This window comes from Marmota marmota, unplaced genomic scaffold, assembly GCF_001458135.2.
Source record: "Marmota marmota marmota unplaced genomic scaffold, marMar, whole genome shotgun sequence".
Classification (NCBI taxonomy): Eukaryota; Metazoa; Chordata; class Mammalia; order Rodentia; family Sciuridae; genus Marmota; species Marmota marmota.
In genome coordinates, this window is record NW_025999991.1 from 3,868,960 (window position 1) to 3,892,859 (window position 23,900).

Consider the following 23,900-nt stretch of genomic DNA (forward strand, 5'->3'; position numbering starts at 1 on the left):
GGGGGGGGGGGGGGTGGCTGCCCCCGGCACCAGCAGCAGATGGAGGTCCAAGGAGGGTGGAGCATGCCATCCTCCTTGCTCCCAACCGGCCTGCAGGCAGCCACCAGCAGCCTCTCCCCTGGACCTGCAGGGCATCTTCCCTGGCTCCACCCCGACCTTCATGAAGACAGGGGAGGAGGAGAGGCATCCTGAGAGTATCAGGGATAGCTAGGAGGAAAGAAGGATCACGGGATGTTTTAGAAAACGGGCTGTCAGGGCTTGGAAAACAAAGCAAGACCTTAATTGAGGAGATAAATGCTCCTAAGGGATTTGTTACTGTCACAGATCACAGACAGGATGATTTGGCAATTTCAGTTGCTCATTTCTCACTGTGGGAAAGGACTGGTTTGGCCACAGAGGGAAAACAAAATAAACGCTTTACTTTCCAAAATGTGGTACTTTTATCAAAGCAAGAAACTGCCAAAAGCAACTCCAGAGTTTCATTAATCTACGTTTATGCAGTAGAGTGTGAATCGTTGTTTAAAGCACATAGCTTTAGAGCAAACTTAGTAAATCTATTAAGGCAGATTGCATCCACCATTTAAATTCTGACCATGGGTTAAGCACCAATGGCAGTTGAGGAAAGGTGGTGGAGGTCATTTTGCAAACAAGAGCTCACAGCGGCTGCTGTGGGTAGAGAATCTACCCAGGGCTCAGGTGTCCTAATCCACGTCCAGCCTGCATGCTATCAAGCAAGGGACAGCCAAAGAGAGATGGGAGAAATCTCAGACAGGCTTGAAGAACTGGAAAATTACAGACCACCACAAACGAAATATATATTACATCAGGAAGTGAGGATCTCTGGGTCTGATATTCTACCTTTCTATACAATGTTCCTTGTGATGCATGCAAAACAGCCCTGGGACCCTTAGCAAGTTCTGAGTTTTCTGAGAGCTTCTTTGATTGCATCCAGTCAACGCCCTTATATTAGACCATTGGCCATTTGAGGAAGAACAGGGGAGACTTCACTCAAGTTTTTTAGCACCACCAGAAAAGAAACTTATAATGTATCCCCTATGCCAGTAAATCCACTGTGCTCTTGGGCCAAGGGGAGAATATTTCTTTTCAGAGTTGACTTGAACCTGTGGTTGGCAGTTCTTTGCTAAGGCTCTGCCAGATTCCAATTTTCTCACTGAAGAGCTACAGAGTTCAGTGTTTTTTGCCAAGTCCTGAAGATTGCTCTTTTACAAAAGCATTTCTACTGGAAGAAATTGGAAAAAGAAGAAAGGGCAAGACAGAGCTGACTTCTGGCCCTTCTTCTAATTGAGGAAGACAACCAAAACCATTTCAGGTGCATTCAGCTGTCACTCTGTCTCTCCCAACAAAACAGAAACTCCCTGCTCTGAGGAAACTAGCACACCATCAACTGAAGGCCTACGCTATTTATGATAATAGTCTGAGTTCTGAGCCAAACCTAACAGCCCTCAAAGGAAGTATAAATAATAATGAAAAAAGGTCCTGACTCATCTGAAAGAAAATGATATGAGAAAAAGTCCACAAAATGCTTTTAAACGGTATTCACATATCCTGACCATTCCAGGAATTCTCCCTGTTCAGTTTAAATCAAGGGAAGATTTCACTCTGCAGAACTGGCACTTGCCACCAGGAGCGGTTCATTTCAGAAAGAGCATCATTTGTGACGACACCCTTCAAGGCGTTGGGGTCTCCAGCTGGGTGGTTGGTTCACAGGGATCCTGAGGTGGACGACTCTTCCTCTTCGTTTTGCCTTCTCACGTACTAGTGCCGACATTGACACATTAAAATACAAACCATCTCAACACAAGTGGCTGCCTTATCTCTTCTTTATATCATGCTTAGATCACATACTTACTCTTTTGAAATTATGTGAGTAGCTAGTTTTCTTCTCTATGAATAGGAGTTCAAAACAGTTAAGGGGACTTACACAATAGTTATCATGAAAGAGAACTGGATCTGATAGGGTTGAGAACTGCTACCACTTGCTTTTAATTTATTAGCAGAAAAAGCTAAAATATACAGAAATGCATGGACATTTTAGTAATTGATCAAAACGTCCATAGAATGTATTTTTAATCTGATGAATGAATCCAATGGTAATGCAACTACCCCCAAATCCCTGGGTCCTTTTTGTGGTGCTGTGGCTTTCCCTTTGCTAGAACCCATCTAAGAGCCACATTAAAATTGTAAACAGTAGAAGCAAAGAAGAAATAAATAAAAGCTACAGATTTTTTTTCCCCGAGATTACAGTTAGTCAGAGCTAGACAAATCTGCCTCCTATGAATCAATAAGTCCTATCTATGGCTATGTGCCATTTTTTTAAATGAAGAAACTAATTGAAATGGTTCCTTTTGAATATTTAAACTCAATGTTTGCCATTCTCCCTGGCTCTTTTATCTCACTGTAAATTCTTTCTCTAAATTAGGAATGACTTCCATTTCCTTTCCACCGTCCACACTTCCCTTCAAAGTCTGCAATTTAATGTCCACCTCCATAATTTTAAATATTTTAAAGTCATCATTTTACACTCTCTGTTTTCCTCTAAAATTGCCTTCAGTAATGGCTTCCTAACTCTATTATCTTGGAATTACATTTATCACATTTATGGGTTTGCCTTTTAAAAGCAAAACAAAACAAAAAGCCATAAAATTGGGGATTTGAGCCTAATCGCAGGATGTGTCCAGCCAGTCCGGCAATTACAAATACACCCTGACGTGCTTCAATCAAGGTGAGGTTTATCACAGTAGGCTGTTCCAGCGCAGAAGCTTATTGCTATAGATTAATAGGAGAACAAAGCATCTTTGCAATTGTATTCAACAGCAAAAACAATTTACTCACTGGTCTAAATTAGGCATCTAAGTGATGCATAGAAATAAATCACCCGTGGCTCCAACAAGCAGGGATAACACCAAGATGGTGATTGGTGATTTCCTTGCAAAATACACTCACAAAACTACAAGCCTGGCTGCATGTTAGAAGAAAGGATTAATTTGGCACATAGCTACTTTAAAAATCACATAAGATAAACAAAACAAAGTCAATGTTAAATAATAGAATTTAAGAGTATGCCAGCCCTAGGGAATAATTTAGTATGACGTGCACCATCTGTTCATGCCCACTTTCTCTTTCCCGAAATATAGTTTGGACCCTGAAAATGAAATATGTCTTCCTTAAAAAATTGAAAATAAAAAGTAAAAAAATAAGCTGTCAGACTAATCTGTATGAAATAAAATGTTTTCCAGAAAGCTATGACTCCAAACATTTATCATCTAAGCAAGAAACGGTGATGTGTTTGATTCATAGAGTAATACAAAAAGGATATTTTCTTAATGTTTAGACAAGAGCTGAACCACAGAATAATACTTTCTGATGAGTCATTGTACTAAAGACCTTATCCTCATCTTTTATTGTGAAAAAAAAAAACATTCATTAGCTAGAATATAAATCCACTAAGTAGAGAAACCAAACTTTTTATCAATTTCTTTATTTTTCTAACTCTTTTTTTTATTTAGGGGATCAAACCCAGGGCCTCATGCATGCTAGGAAAGTGCTCCACCCGTGAGTTACAACCCCAGCCCCTGAACCATACCTCTGTTCTTTCGTATGTAAGAACACAGGAGGTTCTTCTACTTCCTATGGGTGCTTGGTGAGCATTCACCCTATTCTCAACTTTGCTTTAAGGGATGTTGAAATAATAATGTGGCCTTCTGAACTCAGTGACATGGTATCCTTGTGGCCATCTCTGTCATTGCAAACAGCATCCCCACAGGCCCTGCTACCACGATCAAAAGTTGGTCTTCACTCTTTCCTTGACCACTCCTTCCTTTAACTCAACTCTGAATTTTATGCCTCTTCTTCATCCCTCCTAATAACCTCCCATCTCCTGCTGCTCTGCTTTTCCCCTTGAGCAGATCTCACCACCACCTCTCCCCAGGGAGACCACTATTCTCCCCGTGCATGAGCACCTCACTTCCACCCGTCTCCATAACACAGCCAGGGAAATTTCAACAAAATGAATCTGATCCTGTAAGTCTTTAGCTTAAGATCCTGTGCATCCTGAGAATGTTCAGGACAGGATCCAGACTTCTAGCACGTGCCCAGAGTCCTAAGGGCCACAGCTTCTCCCAGCTTCAGGTTTGGCTCACGCTCACCAGGCCCCTGGGCTTACTCTCAGATCCTCCTAGGAGACACACTCTTCTCTAGGCCTCTGAACCCCCTCCTGGTACCCCCTCCTCCATGCCCCCATCCTGCTGATCGTCCTTGCCCTGTGGAGTCCCTTAGGGCTCTCAGGCAGATCCTCCAGACGCCGCACGCCCCCACACCCCGCTCGGAGCTCCTGCCCTAACTTGGACTTCCTCCTCCTCCACAGCGCTCTCCCACTGTGGGTGGGCTTCCATAGACTTGTGGATGTTTTTAATGAAGCAGAAGGTACATGCTTTCCTGCCCAATTTTGATTTCTCTCGTTTGAGCTCACTTTTCCAAAAATGTCACTTTCCTCTCTCTTTCATCATCCAAAACATCAGACATTCCCTGAAATCAGTGTAACTTATTTTTGATGATCATAATTTATATTTAATTCCTCATACAACTTTTTTTTTGGAGGGAAAAATCATTGAAAAATATCAAAAATGGAGTCTCCAGCCTAATAATTAATCCGCTGATTTCCCTCCATTTAAGGGAGCCAGGGGAAGGCTGGGGAAGGAAGACAGGAGTAGTTTAGATTCACTCTGAAGAGGACAAAAAAGAGCTGCAGATGTTCCAAGAGTCTGTGCACTCAAACCTGAAACAGAGTCAGGACTGTCAGCCTGATGAACCAGACAACGCCAGGTGACCTCTGTGATGCTCCCGGACAAGCCCAGCACAGGGAAGGGTGCACCCAACCCAAGGCTGCCCCTACACCCCAGCGACTTAGTTTTCACACCAAGGTGAGTTAATCCCAATTAAACAACTCAACCCTCGGGGTCTACTGTGAAAAGGCTGTGAGGCAATATTCATGGGCTCTAAAGATGAGCAAGACCCACCCCCACTGTGACAGGGTCCACCTTATGGCCCTCACTGATTTAGTAAGGGCCTCATCCAAGGGAAGGGCTGGAGGAGATGCAAAGGACAGAGTGGAGAGTGAGACAGATGTGGTCCCTGTTTACGCAGGACTCGGGAATGTGTGAGGAGGCCATAAAGGGAGGCCAAAGACCACAGCCAAAGCTGTGCAGTGGGCTCTGTGGGGGGAGCTGAGAGGAGTGATAAGCCGGGCAGAGCAGAGCCATGACCTGGGGCACGGCTGGAGGCTACGTGGAACCGCCTGCACTTGGGACATCCCAGCATGGACAGAGAAACGGGGTGTCCACAGGACGTGGGGACTGATGAAAATAAGGCCTGCCCCACTGGTCAATGGACGGGGCTTGATTCCAGAAGGGAGGTTTGGGCAGGACGGTGACCATCTGGGAAGGGTGCACTGTGTGGACAGGCGCAGGGCATAAGCAGAAGGCACTGGAATGCCCGCCATGCCCAGAAGTGGGGAGGTTAGATATGGTCAGGAAATGCTGTCATTGCTGGAAGAGGTGGGAGCCAAAGCAAGAGGAAAGATCCAGAGAGAGAGAAACGTCAAACAGAGAAATGTTCAGACGGACCACAGAAGATGTTTGCATAACCGAGGCTTTAACCGCTGCATAAACCAGTGCTGGGTATGATCCCAGCTAATCTGCCACTTCATTTCTCAAGGATGACCAAAAACTGCCTGTGCGCTCTCTGTTCCCTCTATGCTCAAGGCAAGGAAGAATACTGGACAAACTTGGGCAGCTTCATGATTCCAGAAAAACTCTCAGGGGGCTTTCTTCAAACAGAGGAGAGAACGGAAAAAGGAAAGAACACCAACAACAAAAGACCTTTACTACTGTGGAAGGGAATGTTGAAGGTACCGGGAAACAGGCCTTGCACTGGGAGTGTGACCACACGAGACAGAGCACTTTACTGTCACCATAGTATCTGAAGGATCACCTGGAGGTAGATAAAACCTAACAACGTGTAGTACCCAACGAAAGCTAATAATGGTATTTTTGAGAGAACTGAAAACAAGATCATCTAAATTTTAAGAAAGTGCATTAACTCTTTTTTCAGGGCCTGGGACTGAACCCAGGCGATGAGCGCGGAGGCAGTGCCCCACCCCGGAGCTCCCTCCCCGGAAGGCGCGTCATCTCAGTGGGGAAGGAAAGGCCCTGGGCAAGGCGCCGTCCACCTTCTGCTGAGCAGTGCAGGGCAGGAGGGAGTCTGGGAGCACGGACAGTTCGTCACAGCTGATTCATGACGACTAGTAAGAAGATGGTGGCTTACTGAACAGCACAAATACTGAATGAGGATTTAAACAATGAGATTATTTCAAAACAAGAATCAATCGGCTACTTCAAGGAACGTGGGCATCAGCTTATCTTCCTCTGCTTCTGTCCTTCCTCTTTCTGCAAACCAACACTGGGAGTGGGGAAACTGAACAAGGCAGCGGCTCTTTGCCCTCCGTGGGGAAGCTACCCCCCCCCCAGCCCGTTCCTCTCATGCCTTCGCCCTGAGGGAAGCCGCCCGGGGGTCTCTACTCTTCACTGGATGAGCCCCACGGCATGTGTTTTGAAACACAGGCATTTCCCACAGAGAATTTCCCCTGCTACCTACAAATGTCCGTTCAGATGCGAGGTGAAGGGGAGACTCAACGCAGCAGCGTATGATACACAATCACATCTTGTCTGGCCAACACGTCCCTTTGTTTTCGTATCACTTGAGAAATCTCAACTCTTCTTTTTACGTTCATGACAGGTCTGTCATCTGTATTTCTCCTTTTCCCATTATTACTCATGATTCTTCTTCAAAAGAAAACCAGACTTCACCAGGCACTGTGGCACACGCCTGTAATCCCAGCGACTTGGGAGGCTGGGGCAGGAGGATCTCAAGTTCGAGACCAGCCCAGGCAGTGTACAGTCTCAAAAATAAAAAGGGCTGGGGTTGTAGGTCAGTGGGAGAGCACTGGATTCAAACGTTAGTACTGCAGAAAACCAGTCTTTCTGCATTTCTCTTTATTATTATTATTATTATTTTGGCTAATTCATAATAATAATTTTTAAAATATACGAAGTATTACAATGTGATGTAAGATGTGACCAACACTCTTCCAGGGAAGGTTTTGTGGAATCCAAAATCACCCTACATCTTGGGCACCTGATCGATAAGTTATTCTCATTTTAAAACTATTGTAAAAAAGAAAAAGTCATGGCTCATGAAGTTGTCGTCCGTATTTGAATCCAAGAATTTGACTCCATCCCTTAACAGAAAGAAGGAGAGGCTCATTCTATCCCAGGATGCGGTGTCCGTCACAGGGCACACCATGGCTCCTGAATGGACGGCCACAGACTCGCGACCTGGGGGCCTGTGGGTCACCCTGGCGTGCGCCTCCCTTTTCACCTGCATACCAGTGGCCCTCATGAGGCAAAGCAATCACTCAGTCTTTTTAGGAAGTTTGGATCAGTCTCTCCTCCAGAAGGAGGTCCTCCCCGAGTGACTCTGGCTGCCCACCTGCACTTCAGTCCTGGTGCACACAGCCCAGTGGGCAGGAGCCTCTGTGCCTCCTGTCCTGCCACCCATGCAGAGATCACCATCCCTTGAGGCGGCTGGGCTCCTGTGTGGGCCTCCCCCATCTGCCCCGTGCCTTTGTGCCGACGTCCTCTCTGCCAAGCCTCTCAAAACCTCTGTTCACCCTGACACCTGCTCACAAGTGACCTGCGCTGCCTCCTCTGAGGGCGCAATCCTCGCCTTCTCGCTTCACGGCCAGCTGTTAGAAGGACATATCTTCTGTGCCACCCGACTGTGGGTGGCTCCTGGAAGGGTGGCTTCTGAATCGAAGAAGGACGCCCTGCTTTCAACTGCCCTCATGCCATCAGTAAGGGGATGTCCCTGCCTCCACAGCGTGCACCCAGGAAAAGCAACGTATGCCTGGAGGGGACTCACGGGCACTTTCTGGGTCCGTCACTCTGGGAACATGACCAAGGTGCCTTGCCTGTCGTCACCCAATTTAAGTAACTATACATCAAAGTCAAGGATGCAAATCTACACACTCTGAATGTTCTCCAGTGCCGTTTTGTGAAAGTTGCCTCTGGGGTATTGTTACTTATTCTTAGGCTTTTTACCCTAGAGATTCCTTTCCTCCAGGCTTTTGTTATGCTTTGTTTTAGTCTGGATATTTTTCTTTGAGATATTCTGTTGTTTTTCTGGATTGTTGTTTGTTTGTTTTCATAGAAATTAAAAAACACTCCCACTTCTATCTTTGGATCACTACACTTAGGGAACCACCCAGAATCTTCAATGGTGGACACACATGGTCACCTGCTCCCTATCTCTGTGCGGCCTTGGGACTCTGCCATTGAAGAAGGCCATCGCCAGAGGCAGCCTCTAGACCTGGTACCTCCAGACCCCCACACCAAAATAAGCCTCTTTTCTTTATAATTAAAAAAAAATCTTCACTGTTTTGATTACCCATTGTTACCAGCTTCTTCAAACACAGGAAATCCACCCATGAAAAATGACCAGTTACCATTCAATAAATGAATCACCAAGCCACACACCAAGCAGGAAAACAGAAGGTGTCTATAATAGAATTGGACAGGTGGCAAATACATTGCAAGATTTTGATTTGTTCTTAGTAAAAAGGATAGCTGTTAGTTTTCAAATATTAATAATAGGCCTGGGATGAGAAGGGAGGAAAATCCTCAGTGTTGGGAAGTAAGGCCTGGGCGATTGCTTGGGGTCTCTAAGTGTCAGGCTACGCAGAACATCAGTGATGAGGGGCCTGAGGCCTCCCCGGAGGTGCAGGGTGGACTTCAACTCCCCACTAACCCTAAGCATCCAGGAAACCGTGGGCCGGCCCTTCCGAGGACACTCAGTGCTGAGAGCAACTCATGGCAAAGGGGCCTTTCACAGTCTACTCAGCTCATCCTCAAACAGCTTTGAAGTGGCCAAAGCTGAGAAAAGTGGCATGAGAGCAGTTTTGAAGGGCAGATACAGCTTCAAAATGTTTTTAAAAAGAGTAAAGTGCAGTATGATGTTGGAGAGTGGGGTCATGTTACAGGAAGGCAAGGTTGGGGCTGGGGGCCAGGAGGACTGAGGCTTGGACTGGTTGGAACCTACCCCTCTTCCCAACTCACAGTTTTTCAAGTCTCAGCAACAGCTGCTAAAACGTCCTTCTCTTTTTATCCCTGCCTTATGCCAACACTCTGGCCATTTTATCCAAGAACTGGTTGACAGAAATTCATAACTTTATCTGCATGAGTACCAGAGGCCTGAAAATTATGACACTTGCAGAAAGGGACAACTTTGATATAAATGACTTATCCGATTCAGATGCTGAAAGGTCAGTCAATAAAGATCAACAACAGAGTAGTGAGCTGTCGGAATTCAAAACCACAGACATCGCCTACAGAGGAGAGCTCAGCTCAGAGCTAAGCAGCAGCTCCTACAAAACCTCAAAGTCTTTAAGGGGCGGAAACTAGCCTCTGTGACGCGCTGCAGACCACCTACCCCAAACCACAAGACTAGAGAGAAGTATTATGTAAAATGGGGCAGACAGAAGAATTAAACCAGGAAGGACTGTAGGCTACTTGAATTACCTACCTTCTATCTTGAATCCCTCTCTGAAATAGCCTGGGACTCACCCCATTTAGGTTACATTTGTAACTGTGTGACTGAATCCGCAGAAATAAACTCATGTTGAATTTTACACACATTATGGAGTGGAGCAAATACACACATCACACCCTCTGAAGTACCTGCCGCCATCAAATGACTACAGGCAACTCTGACTAGGAAGGCAAAGTCGAAAGAGTTCATTGGAAATTTTGCAAAGTTACAAATGGAAACTATAATAAAATGCAAATATTCTGGTTAAACAATAAAAAAGTATAGTTAAAAAGGCAAAAAATCCCAAAAGAAACCCCCAGAATACTGAAAAACATATTTTGAAAGTCCAGGGACATATTTTCTAACAGATCTAAAGGGCTGGGTGCTTTAAATAAAATCCCTCATGGCTACATGGCAAAGTCAAAGTGCCACAGTCAGATGGCGGTATCACCAGAAACTGCAAAAGAATGTTCAAATGGGAAGAGTCATAGGTCCAGAATTGCCACTGAGCAACAAGCCAAAAGAGAATCTGAAAAATATCTGTGAAAGACACTCAGGTGAAGGATAAAAGTTTTCCCACACATCAAGGAGACAAAATGAGTGAAAGAAACTTGATAGCTTTTGAAAACAGCATAGACCACAGCAATGTTTCAGTGAATAAAGAGAGAATGACAAGGACACTTAGTGAATTATTTGTTCTCCTCTTTGTGAAGGAAACTATTAGAGAATCCCCAAATTCCCATTCCATTAGAACCACGAACGTACATTGCTCGAAAGAAATGAGGAGCCCTTGATCTAACTTATAAAATGGGCAAGATCATCTTGCCAGAAACAGGCAACCTCCTGTTTATTTGAAAGAGGCACATCTGGGATTTGCAAACAGACACCATGTTTCAGAACAAGTATCTTTTCAACAGGTGCCATCCAATTGGGAGCTCTAGAGAGGCCAGAGAGTTTCACCCCCTTCATCTAGAAAACGGGGTATATGTTCTGGTAGTCAGTGCATCTCAAATACAATACAGTTTGGGGAGTGCATCATGATCTTGCAAGGAAAAACAACACCTAACCACTTTCTTAGAATTTCCTTGGAGACGGCAAAGGAGAACCCCATGACATTCCTCAGATTTTCAGATACTTTTCTCCAACGTTTACTCACAGGTATCCAAAGCCATATATCCCTCTCCAAACTGGTTCCCTCCCATTTCTCAGCACTGTAGAGGAACTGATGTCATTCTGAACTTCTCTTCCCTGACCCACTACTTCAATCAGTTTTGGGGTCCTTCAATCTGATTTATAATTTTTTCTCCAACGTGTACTCTGTCCCCACCATTCCATCCTGGTCCAAATCATCTTCTCTCCTACCGTATTTCTCAAATAGATACCTCCCCACTTGCTTTATTCCAATCTTGTTCACATTTGAACAAGGCAATCAATCTGATATCCCCCGGATGTTCAAAACCCCTCTGTAAATGTGATGTGCTGAACATGTGTTACCCCTCGGGGGAACGCTTTTCACCTCCTGGGAGATGCACACAGCAGGCTGCTCTGTTCCACTTCAGTGTGAATGGAATCAGCACCTTCCTCTGGTCCCATCAGGGTTGATGCTGATGATTCTCTTGGCTCTTGCTGCTTTGTTGAGTGTGTCTTGGAAGTGTCAAGCACTGTCCCCACCAAGTGAGTATGACATATTTGATAGCATCAAGCCCAGACAACAAGTTTCTGAGTTAGTAAAGAGGGCTGTCGTAACAAGACACCATGCTTACTTTTTCCCACAATCCTGGAGGTTGAAAGCCCTAACTCAAGGCTCCCCGGGGCTGTTTTCCTTTGAGGGCTTCCCTTTGGCTCACAGGAAACCATCCTTTCTACGCCTTCCTGGTTTTCTCTCTGTGCCCCAGTCTCTTCTCATAGGACAGCCGTGCAGTGGTCTTAGGCCCACCCTAAGGACTTCATTTTAACCTAATTACCTCTTTAAAGACCTTACCTCCAAAATGTCACATTCAGAAATACAACAAGTTGGAACTCCAACATATGATTTTGTGGGGACACAATTCACCCCGCCACAGCCTCCTGACTAGATTTCCCTTTGTTTCCTTTGCATCTGATCCCCTTTCTAGACTCCTGCCTGAGTACACTTTCCAAATTGCAACTCACTTGCCCAGTCAAGTTTCCTAATAGCTCCCCATTGCCTCAAGAATAAGTCAAAACAGCTGTGGCACAAAAACTGTGACTAGAGGGAACCTGAGTTCACACCCATCCTGCTGCAAAGGAAACACAGCTGAGTAAGAACGTGGGCTGGCCATGCACACGCAGTTCCAAACCCAGGGTTCTCAATCTCCCCTCTTCAAACAAACATTTGGAGCTTCTTCCAAATTTCTTCTGTCTACCCCTCCAAGGTCACTACCTGGCATCGAGGACCACGAAACAAACTTCCACTCAAGCTTTATGAAGCCTCAGACTTCCAAGCACACCAGACTCCCTTCGCCTTCATGCTTACGTCCCCCACCCAGCAGGACTGTCCCCCTGCTGACAGCACAAACCCCTTTAACCCAGGAAGTTCTAATCTCCTTTCTCTTGAGTAAACTCAAGAGTCTTTGGGTCTCTGAAGCTTCCTGAATGCCCCTTCCTTCCCCCCAGCACCATCCTTCCAACACACACACACACACACACACTCACACACACACTCTCACACACACACACACTCACACACTCACACACACACACACTCACACACACTCACACACTCACACACACTCACACACTCACACACACACTCACACACACACACTCACACACACTCACACACTCACACACTCACACACACACTCACACACACTCACACACACTCACACACTCACACACACTCACACACACACAAGCCACCTCCACCCCCAGCATCACCATCAACTGTCCTGTACCTCCACAGTCATCCAACAAGCATGACTGGCATTGTCATTGGCCTTAGGCCTGAAATCAGGGCTGGGACATTTCTGAGTGCCCCCAACCTCACACAGCTCCCAGAACCTGACAGATATTCTATTAGTATTTGCTGAAAGAGAGGGGAGAATGGAAAGGAGGAAGTTGGGGAGAGCCTTCTTCCTGAGGAAGGTGAGTGGGGACACTGCGGAGGTCGCATCACCGGCCACGCCCAAGACACGGCCCTGCTTCACTGGGGACTCCAGACCCCCCCTATTCTTGCCAATATTTCTGCTTTCTCACCTTTTATCATCCTACGCGCTGTGGCTAGGGTAAGAGCTCCAGACATGGCCAACCTGGCCACTAACCACCGGGTGAAATCCAAAATTTAGATCTCCCACCCATCAACCTTCTCTCGGGCCTCTAACCCAATGTGTTTTTCATATGCCCCACACTCAGAGAATTTCCCTTGTAGGTGATATTTCTGATAATGCGTCTTCCTGTTGGACCCCCCTCTTCCTGCCATCCTTCACCTCCACCCATCCAAACTTACCCCGATTTGTAGGTCATGGTTCCACAAAGAAGGAGCAATCGCAGCCACCTCTCAATTCCCCAAACTTTGTTTTGTACTCTTTACCAGCTTCCACCCAGCCGTATGGTCACCTGGGTCACAAGTTCACATGGCATATAGGCGGGTACTTCCCCTTTGAGACTATAAACTTCTCAAAAACAGGGACCTTTTTACTTTTTTCTGCATTTCCTCATGGCATAAAATAAATGTCTCTTTAATTAATTTAGAAAGCATTCACAAAATTCACACAAATGTTTAAATTACTGTTGTCAACATTCATCTAATAAAGTAAATTCTATACTCCAAAGTATCATTTCAGGAACAGGGCTTAATGATTTTCCCTTAAGATTAGTTCTTCTTTTTTCATTAAAATCATACCGGTCAGACTATGTTAAGAATCAAAATTCAAACACTGTGGGAGCTCAAAGAAATTTAACGCCTATAGTTGGAAATATTTCCATCTTATTAAATGCTCATTCTTTTAGAAACCATTTCTAGGACTTAATAAAAATAGAATAAGGAAGCTACAAGTCCTATGTTAAATAAGTGACCTTTATTTAATTTAAATGGGCAACTCTGTTTCTTAAAAGAATATAAAGAGATATCTTAAGAAATCTGATCTCACGAGCTAATGGGACAGACTAAATGGTCTCATTTGTGGACATGCACTAATATACCCAAGCTCTGTCTCAAAGACGATAATTGAATCTACTGGCTGTTTCTTAAATGGAAAGAGTATATATCCAATTGTAGCATCCAGTTTGTAAGGAACAATGAATTTATGCATTCATGGAATAAATTAGGAATAGGATCTAAAATTTTCTATAGACTTGGATTAAGTAAATGCTCTTTATTTAATAAGTGAAGGAAATTACCTTGCCCGCCAGAATGCACGCGTACACACACACACACACACACACACACACCCTTCTCTAAGCTATTCTGAAATGACAGTGCTGGTAGCATAAAGAATCCATGTGACCTGCCAAGAAATGGGACAATTTGTGCTTAGGAACTAGTCATCTGAAATGAGAATGTTACATTTCTTCAGTATCCTGCTAGTTAAATGGAGCATTTACATACAGAACTCATACCAGACTTCATTCTTACAGGCCACAATCAGCACACCACTGAACTCAGCAGGTAACATGCACATAGCTATTTATGGGCCAGTGCCATGAATGCTGTATACTGCACCTCTGTCCTCAGAAACCTTCTTTTGTCAATATTCTATGAAACATTGGAGTTTTTCTCTTGGAAGATTATGAAGGTTTTTTTTTTTTTTAATGTAAGTTGCTTAAATAGCTGAAGTCAGGGGAAATTTTCTCACATTGAGATTTATTGGATTGTGAATAATCTCTCAAGGGAAGTGCCAGCAGCCCCATCAGCTGAGTTATTTAATTAAAACTATTCTAGAGTAAGTAGAAGTGATGTTGCCTGGGGGAGTAATTTTGCATTGATCCCTGAAGGATTGACTTGATGGTCTTAAAATTCTTAACAGTTTCAAAATCTTTAATGTCTTCACAAATAGTCTCCTACCATGTTCTAGAAGGAAAGGGAAAGTCATCCTGCCTGCAGCCTCCACTCCCCATAAAACCGAGGAAAGACAAAGACCTGCATCAAAAGCAGAGCTTAGGAGCCAAGTCTCTTTACAGAGGCTGAACAACTGTCAGGGGCAGCTTTGGCTCTAAGGGAAATTCCCCGGGAGCCCAAGCAGGGTAAGCTGAAATCTCTACTTTCTCTCTTTCTTCAGCTACTTATGTTCTTGTTTGTTTGCACATTCGAAAATCTAGCTCTCTTTATTTTGTAAAATGCAAACTTTAACTTTCAGTCACAAATATGTGTCCATGTGTAAATTCCTTTAAGGTTTCTATGAAGTCCACTCACACCTGCACCTCATCCTACAGAGAAGTTTCTGAGAGTGCTAGAGATCGATGCCCACCCTCTGTAGTTTTCAAGCTTCCACGACAGGGATCGTGGAGAGCACGGAAGCCTACCCGTCACACTGGGCGTGGGGGGGACATGTTCCACGGTGACCCGCGTGGACACCCACGACTGTCTGACGCCAGCTCTTGCTCAGGCACGAAGCCACATTTCCACCGTCCTCAGGCAGAGCACCCACACATGGACACCTACTCTGCAGAGGAAACGCCTTCCAGAGATTGTGGTTGGCAGTACCTTTGGGTGCCGGGTGAAGAGCAGCGGTGGTGGAAACCAGTGCAAGAGGCGCGAGGGGTCTTGATGGCTGAGAGTTAAAAGCAGAAAACTCCAGAGCCGCACAGCCTCCAGCTGAGCTGGGAAACATTCAGGGGCCCCTGGGGATGTGGGGGCTGGGCAAGACCCCCCCCCCGGCCGAGGCTCATTCTCCAGCAACTCAGCCCAGTGTGCCCTACCCCACGGCCATCCTGGGACTAATAGATGTGTCAACAAGGCTCGGGCTTGTACAGTGGACACAAGGGTTTTAAGCAGGTCCGTCCCCTGCTCTGGGAGGCTGGGTGCATTCAATCAAGTCTAAATTATGAGTTCCTTTCTGTATTTTGCTACAGCTAATGAGTGTAGAAGTCGGGGTTCTCTCATAAGCATAGAGACAGACAGAGAAAGTGGAGCAAGAACTGAAGAATCCAGACAGACGTCACTCCAAAACCCACACCTGGACCAGAGCGTGTACATTGGTTCAGGTGTCGGCTTCGATCACCAACGTCAGCTAGTAGTATCTTGTCTTAGAGGGCGATTTAAAAATTTTCCCACTTTGGTTTTTGGCCACAGAGCTGCCAGAGGGTTGTGTCGCCAGGTGACACGTCTACTGCAGTGTCTCCTCCCAGGCTCGGCACAGGGAGAGCAAGTCAATAACAACAGCCTTGGCACAGGACATCGTCACCATCTCACTCTGATTCCTATTTACTGTGCCCTTGAGAAGCTCAGGGACCATAACCTTGCTTTCCGTGGGTCTTAAAATGCTCTTCATTATCTGGCTTCCTATACGCTATTTTATTTCATTAAGGCCTGCAATTCCCGAGCCTTTAAAGTGTTCCTGTTTCACCAGTTGACTATTACTTATAGGCACCATTAAATACCTTCCCTCTTTATCTTTTAATGAAAAACTACTGAAATGTATCCTTTAACACACTTTTTTTTAGTCTTATATATGTCTGTATAAACACATGCACATAAACATAGAAAAGGGAAAACTTTTATGACTTATTTCTGAGCTTGCTAGGATGGGCCTTAAGAAGGGTTTATGGCTTCATTCTTTAAACCATAGATCTAGAGCATTTTTTACTTATTATTCCATCCCACTTTTAAAAAATTAAAAGCACTAGAGATGCTTAGGATGGTCACAACTCAATGAATCCACACTGGGACAAAGCATATGTATTCATGTGTTGAAACATCAAACCATACACCATGAATACATTCCATTATATCTGCCAATTAAAAATAAAATTTAAAAGATAAAAGCATAATAAAAATAAAGAATGCAACCTCATCCAGAAATGTCAAAAAACAACTGGGCGTGGTGATGCACACCTCTAATCCCAGAGACTCAGGAGGCTGGGGCAGGAGGATCACAAGTTCAAGTCCAGCCTCATCAATGTAGTGAGACCCTCTCTCAAAATCAAAAACAAACAAACAAACAAGGGTGGGAATGTAACTCAGTGGTAAAGTGCTCCTGGGTTCATTCCGGAAGGAAGGAAGGAAGGAAGGAAGGAAGGAAGGAAGGAAGGAAGGAAGGAAGGAAGGAAGGAAGGGAGGGAGGGAGGGAGGGAGAAATGATACAAAGTAAAATCAAAAGTGTAGCTGGAGTGTGTTGTTGGCGACCCCCATATCAGGAAAGTGGGGGGCTCCTCCGTGGCCCATTCGTCTCCCATTGTTACTACTTTGGACAGGAAAGAACTTCCAGGCCCAGCTGCCCCTGCACTGTGCACCTTCGATGATGGCAAAGGAAGTCATCTGTGTACATTTTCTTCCTTCCCTTTGTATTTGGGATAGGCCAAGTGAGGCAGTAAGGAAAGGGCACAAATATCTTAAGGTAGATGGTGAAAAACAATTGCAAAATACATCAGGCTTCCTATGCCTTCTGAAGCAGCATTGCAATAAACCAAGCCACGAATTGTAAACCAGAAGAAACTGCACTGATCTATCGACCCATCTTATGTGTTCATTTGATTTTAGAGGTTTTCACTGTTTGGGGTTATTGTTAGAGTCTTCTTTAAAAAATGAAAATAATCTTCCAGAGTTGGTTGAGCTAGACCCAAAGCTATCTCTTTTCTGGAGGATTTTCTAAAGCAATTCTCTCGGAATGTTACTTCATCCATCTTAGTGTCCAAATATTCTGACCTACCTCCCTCAAGGTTAAGTTCCAATTCCACTTTTTCAGGGAATCTATTCTGAATTTCTAATTAAAAGTGAACTCTGGGGCTAGAGATATAGCTCAGTTGGTAGAGTGTTTGCCTCACAGGCACAAGGCCCTGGGTTCAATCCCCAGCAACACACACACACACACACACACACACACACACACACAGAGTGAATTCTGTCCTGTAAATTACAGTAATACTTGTTGCTATTTGCCTTAAATTATAATTTACAATATACAATTTTATCCCTTTCTTCCAACCACTAAATATTACTTTGAACGTCAAAGGTTTTTAGTAAAGTCTTGATGAGTGAGTTAATAAATGAGTTTATTTCCCCCAAATCAGCAAGCCCATGCATACAAGCCAGATCCCATCTTTGCACCCTGACATCACACCCACGTTGGGGAAAAGGCTGACCGTGCTGGCCCCAACCGGCAGGAAGCCACCGCAATCTGGAGAATCCCTTCTGTCATGGGATTCCTCAGACCTGCCATCCATTCTGGAGCCCTTGATATTAAAGGGCCTCTAAGGAGAAACACGTATGCAAGATCACAGGAGGAGATCACGACAGAGTGACTGGCCCCCAGGCTGTGAGCATGGCTTTGACGGGAGCAGGGATGGGGCCTTCTCAGAACAAGCATGGGTGATACAGACAGCCTCCTCCAGCCCGGGACAGAATGCAGCCTTAAACGGAGACAGTGTGAAACATCTGTGCCCAGTCGAGACAAGCAGACTGCATGCAAGTTCACAGGGTCAGAAAACTGACATGGCCAACACCAAGCACGTGCTGGGTGGAGCGGGACAGATGACCACCCCCCTGCAACCCCAGTTAAACGTGTCCGCTGCTCCAAGTCAGTAGCACACCTGCTCCGCCTCTGCTCTCCTTACCCGGCTTTCTCCCTGCTTCCCCTGTGTCCTCTGTGCGTTATAGAAACCCCTTCCACACTTCAGGGTCACCAGCCTCCTCCAGCCCTTGGATGGCAGCCTCGGTCCACAGGACTTCACCAACCATCTTTCTTAACATCAAGTCTCACTCCAATGACTGGAAAACCGCTTATCATCCAATACCAGCTCCTATTCATTAGTTCAATAGTTCCTTTGTCAGCCAATCTCAGGCTACTTGACAACTCAATGCTCCTGAAACTGACATTTCTCCTTTCCTCCAAGCCGTGGTGGGCTCCTGATTTCCCATCTTTTCAATTGAAACTCTCATTTTTCTTTCCTTGGATCATAAAATTTCAAGATCATTCTGGCAGCTTCCCTCTCTTTGACCTGCAGGCCAAATCCAAATGAAAATCTCATCCTTAACTTAGACAATTATTTTTGAACTGCTCAAAAATCAGAATCACATCTTTCTTCAACATTTTTATTAGAATTCAGTAGTTCTGAAAGAAATGTTATAAAATATTTTTGAGACAAGTGGGAAATAAAACACTTTAGGTGAGTGTAAACCAATAGTGTGAGCTTTGAGAACCTGTGGCCCCTCCTGACTCTGGCTCCTTCCCGCTCACGCTTCTAAGCTGTGCTTTTCTTTGTAGTTTCACCATTTGTGTTTGACACACATAAATAACATATTGTTGGATTTTACATGTCTCTGACCTTTAAAGGAAAGGAATCATGCCCTGCGTATCCTTCCGTAACTTGCTTGCTTTCGCCAACGCGATGTTCCCAGGATTCATCCCTGTTGGTGAGCAGAGTCACACTTCGTGCCTTTCCAGGGATGCAGAGTACACTGCTGTATGTATGCTGCCAAGGTCTTTGCCCATCCTATTGGGGATGGGTACTTGGCTTGTTACCATTTTTTTAGCTCTTACGGTCACTATTGCAAATATTGTTGGGCACTTCTCCCAATTGGGGCAATCTTTACAACATCAAACAGTAGAATTATTGGATAATAGGATATGTGATTCTTTAACCTGACTAATGCCATATGATTTTCCAAAATAGATGTGATAGTAATTTTTTGAGTAAACTTGAAGAGTGTTTCTGGATAAGATTAATGTTTAAATCAGTGATTTAGGAGTAAGCAGATGGTCCTCCATAATGTGGATGGGCCTCACCAATCAAGTGAAAACAACAAAAGACTGCCTTTCCCCAGCAAGAGGAGGCACCCCAGCAGATCGCTTGGGACTTAACCTGAACCTAATTTTATCTTGCTGGCAGTGAAAAACAAACTGGTCTTTTTTCTGTGTCTCTCTCTCTAAAAAATGTTCAGCAAGGTCTAGATTAGAGAAGTTCAAACTCCATTCAGTACATCAAGATCTGGGTCACAGTAACTTTCCAGGTTTATATCTAATATTCTGCTGCCCACATAGTCTTAAATTTCTTTTTTAATATAGAAAATACCTGAGACCCCAAAGTATCATATTGAGTTGAGCCCATTTGTTGATGGGGCAGGGAGAGAGTCACTTCCCCATTCTGAGACCATGTCTTGTGCCACGTCTTGTTTAACCACCCTGAATCTCAGTGCCCTCAGTCGTGACATGGAAAACATGATCACTCCATGGTATTTTTCAAATGTTAAATGAGATGACATTTGGATACTTCATACCAAAAGTAGGTACCGTGTGAAAGTTAAGTAGCATAATATTTGAGTGGGTCACCCATTTGGTGGTAAGTTTCATAAACAGAATTACGTTTTCTTTAACAGAAACTACATTTTCTTTTACTTTGACCAGTAAGGCCAGAGATTTCAGGGAGGCAGAAATTTTCCCCAGGACCCTACTTCCATCACTACTCTTGCACAAAAGGGCTGCTTTTGAAATGTTATCTCCAAAGTCACCTCAACAGGTTTCCCCATGAATTAACTAAAATTCATGCAGCTGTTATTACTATAGTCTAAATCCATTGCTAATTCACAAATGTCTATTCCTAAACTAAGACACATTTTTGAGGAATTTTTTTTATTAGCAGTATTGTTTATCCAGAATAAGACATTCAATTGGCCCAGCTCTAGGCAGAAAGTGTGTGGGGAAAGAGGAGGTACAAGGTGGGCAATGGTTGATGATTCCCAGGAAGGGCCCAGGTGGGGGAACATGTCCCCCAAGCTGTCACTTTATGTCTAGTTACAACTTTGCCCAGTGGGACACATGCAAAGCCTGAAGCCTTGGAAAGGCCACCAGACCTCAGTACCCTCACTTGTAAAATCAAAGAAATGCCCACACTCAAGTGTGTAATAGGGGCTAAGGGAGAAGATCTGTGTAACACTGACACATGCAATCCCCCACACCTGAAAAGCTACCAACAAGTAGCAGAAGTCAACACACTTAGAGGACAGGGACTTGATTCCTTCATCCATTTGAAGTTCTTATAATCTGTTATAGAAATTAGAATTTTCAGATTTCAAGTTTTAGTTTTTTCTTGTTAAATAGATAATCAGCTCCCCTTGACATTAAATCAAAAACGCAATCATTAGAGATCCTGGATATTGTGAACAAAACACATAAGGAAAATCTTTGTTATATTCAACGTAAACTTTGAAATACAACTAATATTCAGTTTAAAGTCTCTATCATCCTCAGTTTGAAACAAGAAAGCCCTCAAATCTCCCAGTGAGGTAGAATCACTGGTTCACAACATCAACTGTTCTGTAAAAATAAAAATGACCAAGACCAACAGGAACAGAACATGTTTAAAGCTACCATCACAAGGAATGGAGCCAGATGAGGACTGGGTACCTCTTTGGCAACTAGCTGAATATTTCACCCTTGATCATGAAAAAGCCCATCAGGCGGGGAGCTCTCTTTTACCCTGTTCAAAATATAAGAAGAACAACAAATTTAGATGATAAGAATAGAGGACTATTCCCAAAGCTGTTCGCACATGATGCTAAAAATCCTACCGTGGCACAGCAATAACCTTGACAATTCAGCTCCATACTCCATCCTAAACATTCAGAAAAGGCCAGGCTGCCTGTTTTCAATTGGTTGCCTTGTAACAGAAATTGAAATACCTGACCTGCTGCTAAAATTTCAGAGGCTGGACCATGCATGGCAGGGAGAGGGGCCCACCTCCTTCCAGCCCTGGAGGCTCAGGCCCCATGTGCAATGGCTTGCTCCATTCCAAGACCCTTACTAACCCACACCTTCACTTGAAAGACTGGTCAGAAGGGGACTATACTTGCAAACAGCACTGAACAGATGTCTGCACACAGCAGCAAATGGGTTCTGTATGGCAAGATGGAGTCTTTCAAAAAATTAGTGTGTAATTAAGGCGGTGTTGCCAATTAACTCTATAAGTCCTAGCTATATACACAAAATTAGTCCTGAGCTAAACATAAAGAGAAAGGGAAACCATGTACACAAACATTCTTTCCTTGCAATAGCTTTATATTCCTCATATAATACTGTAATCGTGCTTTGGAACATGGTTTGCTTGGCCTGGGGTTGTAGCTCAACAGCAGGGTGTTCGCCTGCCATGTGAGCAGCTCTGGCTTCAATTATCTGCAACGTTCACACACACACACACACACACACACACACACATAGCAATAAGCACACGTGTGTGTGTTTGAAGCACAGAACATGACTCTCTTAAAAATAAATCATATAGTGTTCTCCTCTATATATTCAAGGAGTGTGATTTGAAAGTCACCAGGTAAGAAATGCATGGTTTCAAAATTAGACTGTCACTTATATATGAAAATGTCAACATTAATCATTTTGTATCAAAAGCACAGGAAATGCTAGTAATAGTGATGGTAGTAATACCTCCTATTCTCTGATGACCATGGGCCAAGTTCTTTAAATATAGTCTCCCTAAACTCTTCAACAAAGAGAGTGCTATTACTAACTCAATTTACCATTTCAGAAACCCAAGATTAAGAGAGAGAAGGAGTGCCACTGATACAAGTTTATATAAAAGTACTGGCTACAACACCCAAGCTTTCTCAGTAAATCATATCCACTCTATGTGGCCACTACAGAAGGACCAAACCACAACCACAGGGGGACAGAGCAAAAATATCCCAAGACATCATTAGACTCTCACACGATAGCCAGTGACTTCTGAAGGAAGAGTCCTCTCTAGTTGAATTAGGAAGGGGCAAAAGACAGGGCCACTGTTTGAACCCTGCCAAGATTCACTAATAATCTCAGATGACGTAGTATACAAGGACCCGGAGCCGTCCAGAGGTTGAAGCCAGTGCTGAGTGCCTAGCCAAAGGGCTGACTCCTGAACTCACATGTGGCCCCATCCACGAATCTAGGCTCGTGTTCTCACGAAGACACCTAGAGCCCGTGCTTTCTGCTTCCGTATTGAAATCAGTGAGACACTTCCACGCGGAAACGACAGCACACTAAGAAATGAAATTGGTCCACAGAATCACTCCTTTGAAACAGTAAGATCATACAACCTGGAAAAGGGTTTGGGGAAAGCCCCAAGAATAGGATAAAGCATTTGCAGCTTCCACTTGGGCTTGACAGTATTGAGTATTGTGGAATTCAATATTGTGGGGTGGGGAGAGGGAAAACGAAATTTGCCCTTACCTGACTGAACCACACGTATTGTCTTTTTCCAAGTTCCATGTGTGTAAGTCAGGAAAGAGCAGGAATAGGTGCCGACATCGGTCTCAGAGGCATTATAAAAGGAGAGGATCACAGTGTTGGGAGCCGTCGTTGAGTTCAAAAGGTGAAGCTTCTTGTCATAGGGCTCATGGATGACCACACCGTAAATGGGGTGGAGCAAGCCTATGGACTTCTGCACATCGTGGATCTTAAACCACTCCACCTGGGTAATGTCCACTGATGGGTACATACATTCTAGAGTCATATTCTCAGCAAATTTAATAGTCGTGTCCCAAAATGTCTCTTCACATAGAGCTGAAATATACAAACATGACATAAATTCAGTTAGACTTGATAATGGAATACCAAATAAATACCTTAAGCTCTCTAATAAGAGGAAGGAAGGAAGTTGAGATCTTGGGAAGACTGGCAGTTTTCTACTGCTCATGTTGGCAGTTGTAACTTCTAGCCCTTGGAACAAGTGAGAAATTATCAAAGAAATCCTGCACATATCACACTGAAATACTAAAAATCGAGATAATTTGTTAAATGAAGACAAAAAGATTTTTTTTACCTTTATGTACATGAAGAATAGCCAAAAGGAAAGTAAGATAATCCATCTCTGGAAACTGCTTGGGAGGCTGGTGCATAAAAAAAAAAACAATTTGTACAGCGTTACATCTCAGGCCCAGCACAATGACGGTCTCCTTCCTTTCAGATGTTATCAGCAGCGTCTTCTTTTCTGAAGTATGAACACAGGAAGAAGGTCTTAGCTTCAAAGGCAGGTTTGCTCTCATACAAGGATGGGCAGATTTGAGCTATTTCTCTCTCGGGGAACAGCTATTTTCAAGATCTCATTTTCTACAGAAAGTCATTCATTCAATAAGCGTT

At 44.2% G+C, this 23,900-nt stretch overlaps 1 protein-coding gene across 5 annotated transcripts in view; it reads right to left on the reverse strand.

Annotated features, from left to right (window-relative positions):
- Positions 1-23,900, reverse strand: part of Cd226 (CD226 molecule) — a 76,753-nt gene that overhangs the window by 38,112 nt on the left and 14,741 nt on the right. For all 5 annotated transcript variants that reach the window (XM_048806629.1, XM_048806628.1, XM_048806631.1 and 2 more), the window contains 2 exons: positions 23,584-23,751; positions 22,992-23,324 (listed from right to left, as the gene is read on the reverse strand). In XM_048806629.1, coding sequence (XP_048662586.1) covers positions 22,992-23,324; positions 23,584-23,659 — 409 coding nt within the window. In that variant the 5' untranslated portion in view covers positions 23,660-23,751. The remainder of the gene's footprint in view (positions 1-22,991; positions 23,325-23,583; positions 23,752-23,900) is intronic.